Source organism: Sander vitreus, chromosome 2 (assembly GCF_031162955.1).
Source record: "Sander vitreus isolate 19-12246 chromosome 2, sanVit1, whole genome shotgun sequence".
Classification (NCBI taxonomy): Eukaryota; Metazoa; Chordata; class Actinopteri; order Perciformes; family Percidae; genus Sander; species Sander vitreus.
The window spans coordinates 4,024,005-4,044,476 of NC_135856.1; the positions used below are offsets into that span (position 1 = coordinate 4,024,005).

The 20,472-nt window shown below is 41.8% G+C and overlaps 1 protein-coding gene across 1 annotated transcript in view; it reads right to left on the reverse strand.

Moving 5' to 3' along the window:
• The window catches only part of gpr179 (G protein-coupled receptor 179), a 27,376-nt gene extending 7,062 nt beyond the window's left edge, over window positions 1–20,314 (reverse strand). The window contains exons 1-11 of the mRNA XM_078270755.1: window positions 19,673–20,314; window positions 19,395–19,624; window positions 17,187–17,295; window positions 12,266–12,362; window positions 10,249–10,493; window positions 7,751–7,819; window positions 2,160–2,269; window positions 1,781–2,019; window positions 810–948; window positions 561–663; window positions 28–177 (exon numbers count right to left, since the gene is read on the reverse strand). Of these exons, the coding sequence (XP_078126881.1) occupies window positions 28–177; window positions 561–663; window positions 810–948; window positions 1,781–2,019; window positions 2,160–2,269; window positions 7,751–7,819; window positions 10,249–10,493; window positions 12,266–12,362; window positions 17,187–17,295; window positions 19,395–19,624; window positions 19,673–20,314 (2,133 nt within the window). The remainder of the gene's footprint in view (window positions 1–27; window positions 178–560; window positions 664–809; window positions 949–1,780; window positions 2,020–2,159; window positions 2,270–7,750; window positions 7,820–10,248; window positions 10,494–12,265; window positions 12,363–17,186; window positions 17,296–19,394; window positions 19,625–19,672) is intronic.
• Between the last annotated feature and the right edge of the window lie 158 nt (window positions 20,315–20,472).

The following is a 20,472-nucleotide window of genomic DNA, read 5'->3' on the forward strand; positions in this document are numbered from 1 at the left end:
TCGTTCTGAGGGAGCAAAAGAGTTTACCCGGAAGTCATCTGGGTCCACTCCACTGTGTTCACTCCAAGCTGAGTGAAAACTGCTGTTGAAGTACGAGCCTGAGCGCCGAAGGTCCACTTCATCTTCATACACCTCTGCTGCAATCTCCTCTCTTCCCGGCTTAGACACATATAGAAACTGTGGAACACACACAGACGTACAATTCACATTTAAACATTTCACATTTGAGAACAACATTGTATGTCATGCACATTCACATACACCTGAGTCTATGATGAAATTTCTCCACAAATATTGGATGGATTGTCATAAAACGTAAGATATTCAAAGGAATTTCATAGCCCACCGACTTTGCATGGTATGTCTTCCTTGCCTATACAGTATATAATAGAAATTAGCTGTGGTGGAAAGTAACTGTACGGTAACATACTTGTTGATGAGATACCTCATCAATCTCCATTTTTTAATCCATGCTTGATGACCTTTTTCTTTTACTTTGACCTGTTATTCTACCCAAAAATGGATTCACTTTGGTACTATAACATAAAACTGCACAGTACCTTGGGAATGAGGAGCAGGGCGAGTGTCACAGTGATGGTCACATGGGTGTGTGTGAAGGAGAGCAGCAACATCCAATCAGGATGGAGAGAGGGAAAGGTGAACCTGACGGAGACAGAAAATACAAAATTACTGTATGTCACATCCGTGCATTACGTTTGTACAAATACATTGCCGAGGGTATTGCTCAGGCATATGTAGGTAATAACTGTACTGCACTTCAGAGGTTCAGAGACACGCTGGCTGTTAACCTGAACAGATGAAACATGGAGGAGAGAAGCAGCTCGTTGTGGATGGCGATGCCCATGTAGCGAGGCTCGTGGAAGGCAGAGGGCACCGGCCTGACGGTGGTCCACAAGGAGCTGCCCCAGCACAGGAACAGAAGCTCAGCTGTGGCAGAAGAAAGTAAGTTCAGCTATAAATAGTGCAGTTCTTTTCAATGTACTACGTTTTTTTTAAATCTAATACTGATGAATTGCTAAAAATGCTTTAGAAAATTTAGCCTGTGATGGGAGACTTTGGCCAATCAAAGGTCATTTCAAAAAGAAAGCATTCCTAATGGCTTATCTACAAATGCAGATGCGTGTGCACCACGTCCCTTCTGATGAAAAAGTTCATATTCCAGCATTGGCAACAACTGCCTAACATGCAAAGCAACCCCAAAAAAGGAAGACTAAGTTTCTCAAGAGTCTAAAAGAGAGTCTGACAATAAACACAATTAAGCACATGTCCATATTAGCAAAAGCCTTTCAGAGATAGATGTTGCTAATAGTTTAGCCTTCTGCTAACCGTAGCCATAGGCTTACGGCTGCGGCTTCGAGTATTCAGTATGTCATCCCAAAGGGCTTTACAAAGAAAACAGGATGGTAATCAGGAGCATCAGGATCACAATCACGATGAGGATGATTGAAATGAATGACGACTAGTACTCGTACAGGTTACTGTATGAAGGGAGGGCCTGCTGAGGACAGAGAGGAGAGCTGCATTTTCCAATTCTGGCAGGGATTTTTTTTCCATTTTCCAGCAAACTGCCTTGACCTTAATCTGAGGTTTAAATTGAGTTGATAAAAATAGCTTAATACATTCTGACTTTTTAGTATTTTACATAAATAAAAAATGTGATGACTGCATTGTTTGAGTGAAAGGATCTATCAGCTCTGACAATCTCAAATGTCTCTTTTCTTAAGTGTCCAGGCTCGTCTTCTCCTCTGCTGCCACTCACCCACAGCCATCATGTAGTCCCAGCGGTCCAAGTAACACATGTTGAAACCCCGGCCGTCCGACGTGGAGGTTGTGATGAACACTGGGATGTTCCTGTCGCGGTTCTGCAGGACGCCGACCGTCCACGCACACAGGAACCAGCTGACCGTCATCAGCATCACTCCCAGAATCCTCAGCAAGTGGAGGCTGGACAAGTATGGCACCCTCTGGGCCGTGCGCGAGAGGAACACCTTCAGCACCCTACAAGGTAAGAATCAAACAATGTTTCACTGCTGAAGACAAAATGTAGAAAACTGTGAACTCACTGAACATTGGAGGAATTATTGTTGTTGTTGAAATGTAACGGGGTGTCACTGTAAAATAAAAGAAACCAAACCTACCTGTACATTTTCAGAGTGACAGTCCCATAGACGATGGAGAAGCCAAGCATCCGGACCCAGCGGAGCAGAATACACCTGAAAACACTCGGCTTGAAGTACATGATGAAGACCTGCAGAGAGATACAGAGAGAGACACTCACTGTAAGAACCACCATACTAGTTCTACTACTATCACTGCTGCTTACAAGTACGACTATTACTACGTTTATTACAATGCTATTGTTGTTACTAGTGTTGTATAAGTGCCAGTAATGGCAACAGATAAAAGTAACAAAAAAGAAGAAAGTTCTAGGGCTTCTTCTGGCAAAAAAAGTTAAAAAGGCTTTTTTTAGATGCTTTCCCTGAAAATGGCAAGTTTTGAAGAAAATTTGGATCGTGCAACAAAGCAGGCCTGCTTGGATATTTCGGTGAATGATTGTAAAGATTTACAAAGAATATTTTTACAGCATTTCCTCTCTAACTGGGACGTTTTGGGACCGATTGGTGGGATTGCTGTGGACGAAGTTACACACGGAGATACACTGGTAAGAGCTAATGAGGTTTAACCATGTATCAGCTCATTTAAATAGCTCACGTTACTGTATTGTGTGAACAGTTAACTTTGTTTAATATCTGATGTGACATTTTCTGTTGGGGGGTGCAAATGTTCCACCAAAACAAGTTCCTTCCCGAGACTTTTTTCAGAGCCACTGTCGCTGTGCCCATCCATTGTGAAAATGCATATATTAAAAAACTGATTTGCTTGATTTTATTAATCAATATCAGATCACTCAAACCAAGATCGATTTTAACTGGGGAATTGATTATTTTAACCCAGCCCTAGTAATAACATGTCTCATCAGCATTAATAGACAAAAACTGCCCGATTAAAAGGCATGATGTCTGAACTAAATGTGTTTTTTTTTTTTTGTTACATTCAACAACAGGTTGTCCCTTTGTCTGTGTTCAGTATGTGGCAGTGGAATGGGTGACTGTAATCCAGGAATTAAAGCTCATTCTGCTGTGACAGTCCATCTCCATCACTCTGGATTAGAGCATCAGCCAAAGCCTAAACTGTGAATGCAAATTTACATCATTGTGTTGGAACCGCTCATAAAGGATAAAATCACTCTGAGTGAATACATATAGAATCAGAGCCGACGGGCAGTAACCATCCAGAGGAAGGCAGTTTTAATCATCACAAATGGCCTGCACTCAGAGGCAGATTGGGGGCTCGGTTATAGACGGAGAAGTCATCTGATTAGTCGATCTAAAGCTACGCTGGTTGGGTGGAGCCCAGTCAAATCAGAAGACCTGGGGTGGATCCCAAGTCACTTATTTGATAGCTCCTCGCTCCTCGCTTGAACCGGAAGTTGTTCTGGCCCTCCTACGTGAATGCCGTCTTTAAAGGGTAACTACCATTTTTTTCAACCTGGACCCTATTTTCCTATGTTTTTGTGTCTAAGTAACTGATGGGAACAACAATCTTTGACATTGGTCCAGTATTAAGCAAGAACGCTGCAGTCTGCAGCGGCGAAACAAGCTACAATGTAAATTAATAGGGCGATTGTCCAGCTTGTATTTACCTTCCTAAACGTGCTTGTTTTGCCACTCAGATTAATATTCTAAGTGTCTGACAACATTATGGAAAGGATCCCTTCAGAGATAGACCTTTAAAACCTCTTTGAGACCTTTCTGTTTAACCAGAAACCGCTCTGAAGTCGCTAGCGCTAAACCCACCAGACTCCATTTAAAAAGGCAATACTTTTAGTGTGTATAGAGCCAACGTATTTTAACGTGTTAATCGGTAAACTATGTGTTTATTTCAACCAAAGTTTGGAAAAAGTGGAAGGATGACCCAAAACAGCTTTTCATAGTTTTATTTAGTTTCTATCGACTTTGAATGAGGTGTATTATACGATGCTAAAATTACTGTTTATTTACATGGAGTCTGGTGGGTTTAGCAAACGCGATTTCGCGGATGTTTTTATGTTTAAAAAAAGGATCTTACTCTTTACCAGAAAGGTCGAACTCCTTAGAAATCCTTTCCATAATGTTGTCAGACACTAATCTATGGCTTGATTTACTAATCTAAGTCTGTCAGCTGCAAAATGAGCACTTTTGTGAAGGTAAATACCATCCATCCATCCATCCATCCATCCATCCATCTTCATCCGCTTATCCGGGGTCGGGTCGCGGGTGCAGCAGCTCCAGCAGGGGACCCCAAACTTCCCTTTCCCGGGCCACATTAACCAGCTCCGACTGGGGGATCCCGAGGTGTTCCCAGGCCAGGTTATAGATATAATCCCTCCGCCTAGTCCTGGGTCTCCCCCGAGGCCTCCTCCCAGCTGGACGTGCCTGGAACACCTCCCTAGGGAGGCGCCCAGGGGGCATCCTTACCAGATGTCCGAAGGTAAATACAAGCTGGACAATTGCCCTATTAACTTACATTGTTCCGCCGCTGCCGACTGCATCGATCTCGCTTAATACTGCACCAATGTCAAAGACTGTTGCTCCCATCAGTCACGTAGACACAAAAACATAGGAAAATAGGGTCCAGGTTGAAAAAAATGGTAGTTAACCTTTAAGCTCTTATTCCTGCCCCGAGGACCTAGGAGCAAGGATCGAGGAGGGATCTCCGAGGAGCTATGAGTGAGGATACACGAGAGCAGCCTTCCCGGAAGCCGTGCAGCTGAAAGCTGTTGCTAACTCCGCCCAAACAGCTGACAAATTCATGTGGCGCTTCAGAGGAAAGGACGTCTCATCCCTCTAAAAGCACATTTCCTTGTTTCCTCTCTCCTCGCATGATTTCCTCACATCTCTCCCATGCTTTCTCGATAGGACAGACTAAGAGGCGAGGATGGGAAGCAAGTGAAGGTAACGCAATGCAATTTAAAGACCTGGGACGCACCCAAGGTCCTCTTTAATAACAACATGAAGTTTCTATGAATCCTAATCACTTTGATCCCTTGACTTTTTCTCTAGCGCCACCATGAGGTTGATACTTGTAGTTTTCAAGGGAAATGTCTCCATGACTGTTGGATGCATTGTCGCGAAATTTGGTACAGACATTCATGTTCCCCTCATTAAGAACTGTAATGTCTTTGGTGATCCTCATGTAGTGTCATCAAGTGATCAAGATTCTGTTTTTCCAGTAGTTTAAGTTATGAATTACTGCAGAACTATTACTTACTATTATTATTACTTATTAGTACTCATGCATTTATGTAAAAGCAGATTTTATTTTACTGTTGTAGTTGGCTGATCTGGAGCTCATGTTGAACTATTAACTAATTACTTACATTATAGATTAATCTGCTGATTATTTCCTCCGTTAATCGATTGATTGTTTGGTTTGTAAAATGGGTGAAAATAGTGAGAAATGGCTTCATAAAAAATCCTAATTTGTAAAGTAAATTTCTGTAATGAAGTACAAACTCCAATATTTCCCTCTGAGATGTAATGGAGAAGTAGAAGAAAGTGGCATGAAAAGACTCAAGTTAAGTACTAACTGTCAGTACAGTAAACCAATGTTGCTCTCTTTGATTCTTTTCAATTCATTAAGCTTTAAGAAACCTTGCACCTTTCACTTTTCAGCACTATGATCGTATGACCAAAACAAGACCTCCAGCAGGGGATCTGTTTGTAGATGAAATGGCTGCTGGACCACAGTGACCCCTAGCTGAGATGAGAGAGTGAACTCAGACCTTTCATCAGACTTTCAGAACTACAGTCAGGTACGTTGCCTGCGATATACCTTTGAATTTCTCCATACAAAACTCATCCCAAAATGCCAAAAAAGATTTTGCTTATATCCTGCACTTCCTGTCCAGTCTTCCATCATGGTTTTACAATTTAAACATTTAGCGACACATCTCAGAATGACAAAGCACCACCAACTGCAAAACCTCCAAAATCACCATCAAATTCAATCAACCCCTCTCTAAAAACTGTTTTGGCAGAATGCACTCAGTAAACTGAATGTATGTTTCAGAGTCACCCTCAACCTCAAATGAACCCAATGCTAATCATAATCCTAAAAAATCCTAATTCGGGTAAATGAATGGGGATTGTCTTCTGTACCTGATTTATTTGATGATTATTAAAAAGAACACACATATATAAACACTGCACAGCCGTAATTACATAGGCCGACATTAAAAGGATAAAAACACAATAAAGTCTGAAAGCATTATTCCATTGTGGTCCTCCAGTAAAACACTGATCGCGCCACAAGATATAACAGGACAACGACAAGACAACAAGTGCAGACAATACAATCTACATATAATAGCATGCGGCGGGGTAGCTATGTCAACATGCTTTTTGCTTGTCACTAAGGTTGTACCCATAGTTTGATTTTCAATCTTCCGTCTGTAATCTGCTCAGTCATCGTTGCTCATGCAAAACTTCTTACCTCGTTTAATTTATTCTAAAGAAACTAGAAAAGTAATTACACAGAGGATTAAATCAGTACGGTGTTTAAAGGAAAGTGGACATTAATTTATATGGAGAGAAAAAACGCTCCCTTAGGTCGTTTGTTAAAGCAGCAATGGCGTCTCATATGTACGTTTATAGTGGCGGCAGAAAGTAAGGTAACAAATATATAAGAGCGCCAAATTCCACGTAAAGGATGGGTAAAAAAAAACCCACAGGACTTTCATCCAGGAGACCGGGCTGCGAGTCCCAAGCCAACCAGCTACGAGATGAATCGAGACCAAAAAACATTTGATTTGGCTCAAAAAAACAGATTGAAAACTGAAAAAAAGGTAAAACGTACAAGACTGTGTACAGAAACGATTATAGACTGCAGTGGTAGCAGCTCACTAGCCGTTCGCAGGTTTGCAGGTGCGGTAAACATTTCCATGGCAACAGCGAGCGCCACATAACATCGCTGTTACGTTTAGGATTGTGGGTAGTGTAGTTTTTCTCCATGCATTGCAAATTAAACTAGTTTATCTTAAAACAAGGTTGATTTCAAACGGACTTCTGGCTTCTACAGGAGTAGAAACTATTGTTTCATTATCTCCTAGCTCGTGGTCAGTCTACCTTGGAGGGTATTAGACATTATGTCTCATAATCAACATTCTTATGGAGAAAATAAATGGGATTTTTACTTCCGGAACCACACTGTTGAGCTTTATTAGAGGGTAGGAATAAACAACCTATATCGCCGTATGGTTTGGAGAATCTTTTGTGATCATCCCGCCAGTGTGCAGTTAAGAAGAGCTGAGCTGCCCTTAGAACATCACATTAACATGTTCACACATAACATATGAAAGGGAAACAATGATCATTAACCTGCAGTAAGTACCAGCTCAGCAGGAACGGCTCACATCGACCGACACGTTGGATAAAAAGTCACGGTCAACTTACATTAACGGCTCTTTAAATGGTAAAATGAATCTAAAGATTGCTTGATAATCGTTATAAAAACTGCCGACGACCCACACACCCACCTCAATCACACACACACACACACACACACACACACACCATTTACCCTCCCACAAATGGTCCATTATGATATAATCCGTGGCGCTGTGCTGTACAGTGATCTGTAAAGTCTCTCTCTCTCTAATCTGTGACACACAGTTCGGTCAGACACTCACCGGGAAGTAGAGGAGCAGAGAGCCGAACAAGATCGTCTCCAGCAGCAGGAGGCCAGACGCCCGGATCCTCTGAGGGACATGAAAAAGAAAAAGACAGTTATAAGAAGATTTGTAGTGCTGGTTGAGAAGTTAAAGCTTTAGTGCGTAATTTTTTTATATTAATGAACGTCCGTTACATTCAAGCCATTGCCAAATGAGCTGCTACAAAGCTAATTAAGACTATCAGCTCCACACAACTCTCTCTGTATCTCTCAGTATGACTATGTTCAGAAGATTGTGTCGTCCGGCGACTTTCACACACAGAAACTCGAGTGAAGATAACGCCCTCTTCTGAAGAGTCCATGATCATGTTTTTTTTAATTCCTCCGTGTCCTCCTTGGCTACTGGCAACTGCGTGGAGGAGGAGGAGGGGGGGTGGTGCACGATCACTGAAAGCTTGTATCATGTGGACGCGCCGACAGTTTTGTTGTCATTGCTTAGAATTCCTCAGGGGGGGCAACAGAAACTATGCACTATAGCTTTAAAGGACTATACCATCGTCTAACATAAACAGGTACCCACTCGAGGCCTTGACAGTTTCAGAATTTTGGCCCTGATTTTAAAATGGACCTGTGAAAACCTGAGGATAGTCAGACCGGATTCACGGAGCATTTGACCCAAACAGAGAGAGAACACAAACAAAAGATGCTCCACCATTTTAGTTCAAAAGCATTTTTTCCCCTGCACTTTACATGTCACACTCTTTGTCTGCATTCAAAAACACATTTTTGACCTGTGATGATGTTGATGCACCACATCAGAACCAAGGGGGTAAGCCAGTCTCCACAAAGCGTATCTGGAAAGCGTAGCTCCTATGGAGCCATTTTGTTGCTAACAAGCCATCACCTGCCGTTAGCATCCCATTGACTCCCATTCATTTTGACGTCACTTTGACAGCGAATAACTTTACATCTGAAGCGTTTAAAGACTCTATTTGTCCGTTGTTTATTTCTAAAGAAACACGACTATGTATAAAAGGCTCCATTACCTTGTACTTCACGTTATGGCTCCGTAGCAGATGTTTTTGTAAAAATAGGCTAACGATTGTCATAACCACGCGACTTACTGTCTCATAGTAGAGGAATTACCGTATAGTACAGGAGAAGCTCTCAGGCAGTTTGGACTTCCATTAGCTGTTTGAGTTTAATTACTAATGTTAACTAGCATTTTAGTGATCAATAATGAGCCTGTGTCTATGTTATCTCCTTACATATACCTACGCTCTCCGTCTCTGCTAGATTGGGAATGATTAAGATTTCTCTTGGCACAGCTACCAGAAGACTTACAACTTTCAGACAGGTTGCTCACGTCACATCTACGTCGTCTCTCTCAGTTGGAGGCTGCGCAGTAACGCTCAGCCATCACCGGAAAAGTGCTTCTAATATCCTTCACTGGTGTCCGTGGAAATCTACGGCGTCACATTGTCCATTTCTTTGGACAACTGTCTATGATCAGAACTGAGAGAGTGGACCCATGAATATCCACCACTGTACAGAACAATAATAACAAACAAGATAAACCAACGATTGTTTCGTTAGCCTAAAGAAAAATACAACTCCCATTACAACTCCCATTAGTCTCAGTTGTAGGCATGCTAGCAAAACATAATCTGCGCTGTATCAGAATCAGGGTTATTGACAACTAGGTTGCAGTGACAGAGCCGTTTGAAATTCTGTGAAGTTTCCCAATCATTTGTTCGTCCTTCTCCTGATCTAACAGAAACAACAGTTGAGAGTTTGTGTGGAGCCATTGCCAACAGTCCTCAGTACTGAGCAAAACTCTAAGCCTGCCCAGTTTTTAGCGGTTCAATCAAATGCCAAATGTTAGATGTACAGCTAAAATATTCCCTTTCACTGGGAAATACGTCACCGTACAGAAGCTAAAGGTCCAACGTCCGTTTCACTGGGACTACAAGGAGTTAGCCTTGGTGTTTTTGGTTTAAGAGTAAATAAAAAAGTACTGCAAAGTCAGAAACATAAATATGGAATAGAAAAATAGAAGGCTACAACAAAAATATTTTTAAAAATATGCCCAATATTTCTGTTTTTAAATGAAGAGCTGGAGCGCCTTGGTAGCCGAGTAGTTGCAACGTCCCCGGTTTGATTCCAGGCTTTGTACCTTTGTTGCATGTCATTTTTTTGACACAAGAAAGATAAAAATTACACTTTTTCTGATTGGTATGAGCTTGATTTAAAGGTTGACGGATTAAAAACATTAATCGAAACTAACATAATTAGCAACAAATGTAGACTCTCATGCAGTAATGACTTTAAACATAAAAAACAGGTTTAAAGTAATCACAGTCTGCGTTAACAAGCACATAAGATAAAAAAAAAAAAAAAGACATTTCTGCTAAATAAACGGAGCTGAATGTTTCGGCATAATGTATCATGGCTCGCCTGGAACAGCTCTCCTCCATCTGCACGGTGGCCACCGTTGTGCCAAAAGAGCTGACTCACCCTGTTTCGACGATGCCTGTAGGCCACCAGCATGCTGACGAAGATGAGGAGCATGAAGACGCCCTGGACAGCTAGCACGCCGCCCCTTAGCAGCCAGGCCTCCTGCACCCAGCAGGGCGTCCCGTCCTGACAGCTCTTACAGCCCACCCAGCACGGGAGACAGATGGGCATGTTCGGGTAACACATACTGCCATTGCCATTGCCACCATCACTCCCGTTCAAAGGGCCGCCATCTGCGTCGACACCTACACAAAGCCATGTGAAGACCTCATATGAAACCTTCAAACCCTCACACAGCACATACAGTAGTACAGTCTCATTTAATGTCTCTAAAGGATTCATTTTTCCGGCTGCTGTATATATAAAATAATCACAGGTAGGATAAAGAACCGATGTTTGATTCCTATCTTGGTCATGAACATTTGTAGATGGGAAACATGTCCTATCCTGTCCTTGTCGCTGCACGTTACAATCTCCTGGGGAAGTTCATCACTGACAGTAAAAAGTAACACCTTGTAACTCCATACAGCAGAGAAAAAGCACGCGTTTGCCTCCAGGCCAACAGTTGTCAGCAGAGACATGGTGCATCATGGATTGGACACTCAAAATGGGGACAAACTCAGAATAAAGCTTCTAAAGGATTTAATGACTATCATATGAATATATTCTGACATTATGTGTGCACATACAAGAATTTGATTGATTTGATTTAAATATCCTCTCTTTTGGCTCTCTTTTTAGTCTCCACCAACTTCTGACAAAAATATCACGATATTATATTTTTAGCTGCTAAATGTTGCTAAATTTTCACCAGTCTCTAACTAAGTCTGGTCAATTATTACTGCTGAACAGGTAGTGTAGCTTTAAGTCCCTGAGGTGCTGTTCCACGGGTAGAGTAATTGACGCACTTTTTACCTTTTTGATCAATGAACATCCAAGTCATATTTGCAGTTAAAACCATTGGTTCCATTTATTTCCATGAGGGCTTAGTTGGGTTTCCAAACAAATCACTGCTTGTATGTATGCTCTTGTATGTATGCTGGTGTGTGTGTGTGTGTGTGTGTGTGTGTGTGTGTGTGTGTGTGTGTGGTCAAAAACTGTGTGCGCTGTCCGGGATGCACCTGAGGAACCAAAGATTGGTTCCTATTTATACCAAGGGCACTAATTGGCTCTTAAAGGTACTGTAATGTGGGTGTATCTATGTATTTATCTATGGGATGGTGTGTCATACAGTAAATAACAATATAATGACTAAACTAAGCTAAAATACGCTAAAAAGTTGGGTCATGATTAGTCTTGCTTTTCCAGACCTTCAAGTCCAATCAAGTCAAGTCCACAGCGCTGCGGAGGAGGGTCTGGCTAGTCCACACAGAATTCCGGGATGGGAGAAAAACGTACTTTGGTTTATTGGCATTTCTTTAAACCAATCACAATCGTCACGGAGCCGCTGCAAAATAGCCACGGAAGGAACTTGTTTTGGTGGAACATGTGTACATGTTTTTAGTCGTGCAACAGAAAGCTCAGATTGGACAGATAGTCTAGCTAGCTGTCTGGATTTACCCTGCAGAGATCTGAGGAGCAGTTAACCATAGTCTCCATAAAAGTTTCAAATTACAACACAAAGAAAGCTGAAGGTAACAGACAACGGCGCAAAGACTTGCATCAGGCGGCACCGAGCAATCCCGGAAGTGGAACGTCGTGGATATAGACTAGGTCATGATAGATGAAACTGTAGCATCGTGACTCCACTGTCAAATCTATTCAAATCTATCAAAATTAGGTCAACTTTCCTCATCTCTGTAATATATAACAAAATAAAGGAAAACCATATAAATCATACCATGTGTTAGGTAAAGGCTGGACAGTATTTAAAATCAGACAATAATAACTTCTTGATGGAATAAAATCCTCTCAATTGGCTATTAAAACTTAAGAAAATGGACAGTAAACAGTGTGCAGGACTCCTCTCTCGGTTAATGGACCTGCTGTGGGCAGCAGAGGTTAGTTATTGACTCACCTGAGACTTGAGGTACTATCTCTGGGTTGTAGTAACCCTCTTTACAGCGGCAGCAGTACTGACCCAGTCGAAAGCCGCGGCCTGGAGTTGGTACACACTGCAAAAAAACAGAAAGATTATTCTGGTTACTCTTTTTCTTTGTTCTGTCTGAAGTGTTTTAGATTGTCCATCCAGGAAAAAGTAACATCATAATAAAGTGCTAGTACTTTTTAAATAAGTGCTTATTTCACACCCTCTTGCCTAACCACGATCCTTGCCTAAACCTAACCAAGTGGTTTTGTTGCCTAAACAGGTTCTGTAGAAGTGGTTCTGGAGCATACGCACTAATCGCTCATGTTGCAGGACATTCGAAGGATAACATACGAAAAATTGTGAATAACTTTTCCGTAACACATTGCACATGAAGTGAGGCCGCTAACACTTTGCTTTGAAGTTCCATGATTTCCTCATATTTTCCTGCAAATGACAATGTCATTTATTACAATAATTTAGAAGGAAATGTAGCCGTTAAACACATTTTTCACCATAATTACCAAATGAAATAGTTCTTTCCATAAAACTCTCTCAGACGTTCCTGGAAAATTAAGTAAGTGCAAAATAGGGTGTTACCCTGAACCATATGATTAAATTGCATTGAAGATAATTACCTCTTCTGAAGAGTTACATATATAGAGGTTTTTTTTTTTTAAAGATCATTTTCAGCCTTTATTTTGATAGGACAGCTGAAGACATGAAAGGAGAGAGAGGGGGAATAGGGTGGGTGCAAGTGCACGATTACGGAAGGCTTGTATCATGTGGATGCAACAAGTGTTGTTGTCATTACTTAGAATTCCTCATGGGGGAGACAGAGATACGCACTATAGCTTTAACTAGTTGTTTTGGCGCCTAAACTTAACTTTCGTCGCTGCAAAATGGTCGCATCAACTGTAACGGCCTCTGAAAAGGCCGAGACCTCACAGCTCTCTGTACCTGGCTCACAGTCACCTTTTGTCGGTCATGTGAGTAAACTTTTTAAATTATTCAATTTCGTATGATACATGAATAATTGTGCATACGTTTTTGAACGATATCCAGTGGAGGAGGAAGTATTCAGATCCTTTACTTCACTACTAATACCACACTGTAAAAAGACTCTGTTACAAGTAAAAGTCCTGCATTAAAAATGTTACTTAAGTAAAAGTATGTAAGTATCATCAGGAAAATTTACTTAAAGTATTAAAAGTAATAGTACTCGACGTAGAAAACTCTTCTCGTAGAAACTGGAAACGATCCAAACAGTTTGCTAAACATTTCAGCTGGACTTGTAGACCGTTACATTGTTGGGTAGTTTAATTTGTAATATAAACATATTTTATAAACTACATGTGTTTTGGGTGCAAACATCTTAATTTGTAAAGTAACTAAAGCTGTAACAGATGAATGTAGTGGAGTAAAAAGTACAATATTTCTCTCTGAAATGTAGCGGAGTAGAAGTAGAAAGTGGCATGAAAAGAAAAGACTCAAGTAAAGTAAAAGTACCTCTAGTTTGCACTTAAGTACAGTACTTCAGTAAATGTACTTAGTTACATTCCACCACTGACAGTACAAACCTGTTCTGTCAGGATGTAGAGGCAGTTTGAGCAAATACTGTATAACAAAATGTTATTTGTTGTACAAGTTACCAACTGAGACTTGAATGTGCCGGTAGATTAAGGAACCTCATATTGAAGTAACCTAAAGTAACATGCGTCCAACAACATGAGACTAACATAAAAGTAAAAAAGTATGCAGGATTTTGATGTCATTTTACTGTCTGATTCAATGTTGTGACTTTATTAAGTGTAGGTGCAAGTGCAGACATTTTATTTGAATATGGACTACAGGAAGGAGTAGTTGTTGCTGTGAAGCAAACAGCACCTGAATGAATATAGGTTAATAAAAGGGGTCAAAGACAAGTTCTCTCTCACTCTTTTTCCCTCTAAAGCTAGCTTCAATTTAGCCGGTCGGGATAGAGACAAACACAAACACAAACACACAACACTTGGATGCTCTGTGTGTTAATCTAAGTTAAAAGCTAAATGGATACATAATGCTTCTACTGAGAGCATTATCCTTTTCTAGAGAAATCCTGTTCCCAAGTGTACACACAGAAACAGACAGACACACACACACACACACACACACACACACACACACACACACACACACACACACACACACTGGCCTCGCATATACTAACCCACAACCCCCTTATCAGATGCTTAAAGACTTAATGGCACGGGCTGAACATTAATGTGATATGGATTAAATAGAGCCGTCAACTTAATTCTCTCCGTGGTCGCATCTGAATTCAGCAGATAGTCGTAGTCCATCGGTGGATTCAGTCATCTGTCGTGTCTAAATGTTTGAATGCTTTACCGCTTCATGGCTGCCTCTTGTATACATCGGTGTAGAGGAAACTTGTACAAGGCTCAAGTCAGCCTATAAAACAGTGTGCATGATCAAGAAACACTTGATTTAGCATCAGGATCTAACATCAAACTGTTAGCCGGGTACAGAGCACCGTGAAGTCATGTCATTTACTGTGACGAATGTTAAGTTTAGGTGCTGAAACAACCGGTCCCCTTAAGTAGTAGTGCTCCTGGGACACCCTGTTTCCTGGGTGAAAGTCTTGTGTTTTCCCCTCAACTTTTCCGGCACATGAACATCGCTCCCCCGGGCTTGAAAGCCCTGTGGGTTAGGACCCATCCATCCACGCGACCTCCCTCTACGCGGATCTTTACATACGTACATACATACGAATTACATGCATTACTTTTCGTAGCGAAATGTCCGAATGGTTCATAAGAACAGCCTGAATGAAACACAAGGAGAGACAACGATACAAAATGAGAGATGAGATGGAATAATATACCGTATGTGACGAGATAATAAGAGATAAGACGCCAAAAAATGAGAGAGGACAGAACCAAGCGGGATGCAATAATGTTGGTGACCCAGTACTGCCTGCTCAACTAAATGTTTGATCCCTCTAAGCCAGGTGGGACAGGACGGAACAATGGGTGCCATGTGGATTTGGGGATTTTTAGGACTGTTCTTGTCTTGTGTTTCAGACCTCTGTGAATGTGGTGCATAAAAGAGAAGTATGTCACCGGGGATGGATTATCGCCGTAATCCATCAGATCATCCTGCAGCCCGCCACCCAGCGCATCCATCTTTAAATAGACGGCTGAGATGAGAGGTAGGGGATTGGGTCTGCACAGACGGGCCGGAAGGGAAAAGGGAAAGCTACAAGACGGGTGGAGGCGGAGGTGGAGTGGATAGAAGAGTAAAAGTGTGAGTAAAATGCAAAAACACAAGTAATGAGCACCGACAGAAAGAGATTAAACCATATTCAGAGGTCGGAAACAGTTTAGAGTGCATTTGTGGGATGTAACTAAAGCTCTGAAACATGAGTTTTAAACAACTTGCCTACATTTGAGATTGTTTTTACATAGAGAGGAAATGTGGTGCAGTGGTGGAGGAATTATTCAGATACTTAAAAAATAAATTAGGTAGTTTCCAACCTTTGCCATGTTTTTGTGTCTGATGGTAATGACATTTTTTTAAATTAAGAAACATTATGGAAAGGATCCCTACAGAGATAGACCTTTTTTTGTTAAAATTGTAAGATCCTTTTTGTTTAACATGAAACCAATATCACTACACCAAATTCACCAGACTCCATGTAAATAAACAATACTTTTAGCGTATATATAGCCAGCATATTTTCACACATTGTTAACGCCTTGAAACAGTTGCAGTTCGTTTAGGATAAGGCACCAAAACTACTTTAAGTTAAGAAAAACATGGTGGTGTGTTAAAATTAGAAGTAACTTCACTTCCAGTTAGGCTACGCACGTGACGCTGAACGTGATGTAGCTCTGTTTGTTCCGTAAAGTAAAAAAAACTGTCCGTTTACTTTAAAATGGGACATGAACCCTGCCTCCTAGGTGAAAGTCCTTTGTTTGTTTGACCCATCGACCCCCACCAACTTGCCTGCTTACGCGAAAATTTGGCGCTCTTATACTTTGTCACTTTACTTGCTGCTTTGCTCCCGTCATAAGCACTACGGCCACTAGAAGCCGCCGCCACTATAAATGTAAATATAAGCCGTAATTGCTGCTTGCACAAACGACCGATGGGAGCGTTCTCCAGGGGAGGACAGTCTCAATGTTCAGCAGGTCATGCTCGCCATTTTAGTTTAGTGTGTTAGCATGCTAGCAGTTGCTAATTAGCCTCAAACACATATTATAGCTGAGGCTGATGGGAATGTCTTTAGTTTTGCAGGTATTGTACTGGATAGAAAGTCAGTTGATATATTGCAATTTGTATCTCTGGGGAACATTAATGTCTGCACCCAATTTAATGGCAATTTGTTGAGATATTTTACTTGACTTGCTGGAGGAGAAGTCAGGCGATCACCAAAATCATTAGTATTTACCTTCTTGATACCTTCAATAGGTGTACCAAATGTTATAGCAATGTACTTAACAGATGTTGAGCTATTTCAGTGGTAAACAGATGGACGTTACTATAGCCATGGTCTCTAACATTGCCAAAAATGTAAAGCTGTCTATAAATGGCTACATAGTGGCGCTGTTGGATCCATATCTGCAACAAAAATGACCACTTGTTTCCCAGACAGTTGCCTAACTTTCCATCAAATTTCATTGATATCTGTTAAATAGTTTTCGGGATATCTGACTAACAAACTAACAAACAAGCAACTGAAAAACACAATCCCTTTGCAGAGGAAATAAACCAGCTATTTGTCACTTTTATTCCCAATCATTCGGTTCTTCTGTAATTGGGCAGTTTGATGCTAAATAGACTAAATACAAAAGTACAGAAGTTTAAATTGTTTCTAGTTTTTCTCTGGTCCTTGTATCACTGCGTTTACCTCCATGGTGGTGCGGTTGCACTGGTGAGTATCGGCAAACCAGCCGTCTCCTGTTGCACACTGGTCCAGGTCGATGTCTTGAATGTTGACATCTACACGGATCACACCTCTGACACACACACACACACACACACACACACACACACACACACACACACACACACACACACACACACACACACAATAAACTAAAGAGTAAAGAAACGAATGGCTCCAAATGTCATCAGACTCTTTACAATTATCCCATTTTAACAAGCTGCATGGCATTTAAGTGGATTCCCTTTCAAATGTCAGATTTTATCCAACTCTGTTGATTCACAAACACTTTTTGTCAAAAAAAATTAAATCCAAATCAAACTTTTCTGCAGAGTGCTGGAAAGAAGGTCACAGGGGCCAACACAGAACTAGAACGGCCAATGAAAAACTAAATAGTGCTGCTGTTAGTTTCAAAGCTTTTATCCCTTTCAGGGACTTAGAAAAACAAAGGGCTTATGTTCAGACTCGCAACCAAGTATTCCTGAAACGTTATCCTGGTTTTCATGTTTTACTAGCAGTAAAGAAAAAGTCATTGATTCTAGATTCAGTGAGGAACACACACAGTCTACTTGCAATAACATAAACACCATGAGATGGATCAGATCCTACAAGTCCTATGGTTTTTGATTCTACACATAATGGACACGTAATGTAACACGACAGAGACTCTTTTGAGTGATGCTGCTTGAGACTCAGCTTCCTGCTTGCAGATGAGACAGGAAGCATTCAATTCAATTTTATTTATAGTATCAAATCATAACAAGAGTTATCTCGAGACACTTTACAGACAGAGTAGGTCTAGACCACACTCTATAATTTATAAAGTCCCAACAATTCTAGTAATTCCCCCAAGAGCAAGCACAGTGCGTCAGTGGCGAGGAAAAACTCCCTTTTAGGAAGAAACCTCCCTTTTACACATTCACAAACATTATTAAGTCTTAGGTAACAATGAGTTAGTCATTTTATTATCAGGTGAACAAAAGTGTTTATGTTGAGAAAGTTTTCCAGTCGGTTGCAGCTATTCCCTTATAATGCCCATACATTTTTTTTAAAACTTTATCCTTGCACTGCTATAGTTTTTATATTTCTATGTCTACATTATTCTCTTATATTGTCCATATTTAATGCTGGTCTATAGACTTCATTCTTGCACAATTGGACTTATTTGCACTATACCACCATGACACCCACTCTCATAGAGCACCTTACCATGCAGACTGAACCACAGGGTCAGTCCCTGTCCTGTCACTGCAAGCCTCTCATGCTTATACATCCCTTATAGTACATTCATGTGGATTTTTTATTTAGTATCTTTTCTTTTATTGTCCAGATTATTCATGTGGATTTGTTATTTTATCATCCTGTTTATGATGTATGCGCATTGTTGTGTGTGATGTCTGTAAGCTACTGGGACCTTGGATTTCCCCTTGGGGATCAATAAAGTATCTATCTATCTAGCTTGCTACATGTCTAATGTGAAATCAAAAAGCACCACATTTTGAACTTCAATTTTGCAATTTCTGCTAGAAGATTGAATGATAACTCTAAAACAAAAGGGAGGCCAGATTTAACAAAAATCATAAACAAGGCCTTGTGACATTTTCTTAAGGGCAGTTAGTCGAGACGCCTGATTTACATCTTTCAGTGGTTCAGCTTGTTGAAAGCCCAGTGCAAATACATCCTGTTTATGTGACCAAACCAAAAAGAGATTTCAGATATTAGTCCTGTGATAATTTTCTAACTTGGAGCCACCAATGCTACCTGTCTAAATGACTGTCAAACTGCATAATAAAAGAATGTTCTGTGGCATTCATTGTTTGTGTTTGTTCATGTTTCACAAAGAGTTTAACCTGAGACAGACTGACAAAGATAGAAATAATATCATCCATACAGGGATAGTAGTATACAGCTGTTATACATCATATCATCCATACAGGGATAGTAGTATACAGCTGTTAAAACATAATAAAATATATGACACACTGGTATCGGCCGATACGCAAGTTCAGGTATCAGAATCGGTATCGGGAAGCAAAAAATGGTATCGGACCATCTCTATTTTTAATGCTTCATCCGTGTGTAAGAGCTTGCATTTATTTGTGTGTTTTAGTGTGTTTTAGTGTGTGTGTGTGTGTGTGTGTGTGTGTGTGTGTGTGTGTGTAAGCCCCTAACCTGAACTCTGGCGTCAGGTCAGGCTTGAGGCCGTAGAAGGGCGAGGACAGGGTGAGCATCCAGTCAGGGACGAAGCGTCCGTCCTCACAGTCGAGGAAGGGAGCGCTGGCCCAGCGCACCCCGCTGTGATTGGTCACGTAGCTGTCGCCCTGCCTCCACTTGGGCGTGTCCAAGGTGCTGAGGTCGTTGAGGAGCACCCGCTTGGACAGGGATGCCGTCGGCTGGTTGGACTCTGGGAATTTAAAGTTTCGGAACCAGCTGTCGTCGGGGGCTGGGGCGGGCGGGTGCAGGCTCTCCCAGGCCTTGGATAAGTCCTGGAGGATGATGGTCTGCACCTTGGCCGTCGGATTGTGGGAGGCGCAGAGCACCAGCTGCGGCGCCGGGGACGTCGGGTCAGCGTCGAAAGTGAGCAAGGCTCGTCGGATGAGCAGGTCGGTCTCCAGGAGGGCGCGGACCATCGCGTGGTACCACTCCATATCCTCCTGCACCGTGCTCTCCCGCAGGTCGCTTGCCTGGAATATCATGTTGAGGAAGTTGGCCGTGTTGGCCAGTGCATCCAGAGCTGGCCGCAGGGGGGCGCCGAAGCTGGTGGGCAGTGATCCGGTCTGCCCTTGCAGGCTGTACGCCCGTGAGCAGCGGGTCACCTCCAGAGTGGAGGGTTCTCCGGTGTACAGAAAGGTCTCTGCTGGAGACCAGTCATCTTCCTCCACTGTGGGAGCTTCTGAGGGTGTCACAATAAACCCAGAAGTCTTTGAGGGTCTGGAGGAACTGGAGGACGAGGTGGAGACGTCTGAGGTTCCTTTGTTGTTTGTTAAAGAGTCAGTGCTGTCTGCCTCCACCGGGACTCCTGATGTGAAGTTTGGAGTCACCTGCGCTCCGAGGAATGATGGAAGCAGAAGAAGGAGCCAAATAGGACCCATCCTGAATTCACTCTGATGGAGAAGAGGAGGAAGAGGAGGAAGAATGGAGGGGGGTCACACTTCTAAAACACCATCTCTTTTTGGCGTTTGGCCCCTTCGTAGTTCCCTTGAGGAAAAAACAAATGTCACATGTCAGCGAGACGCTGCAGCAGCAGGTG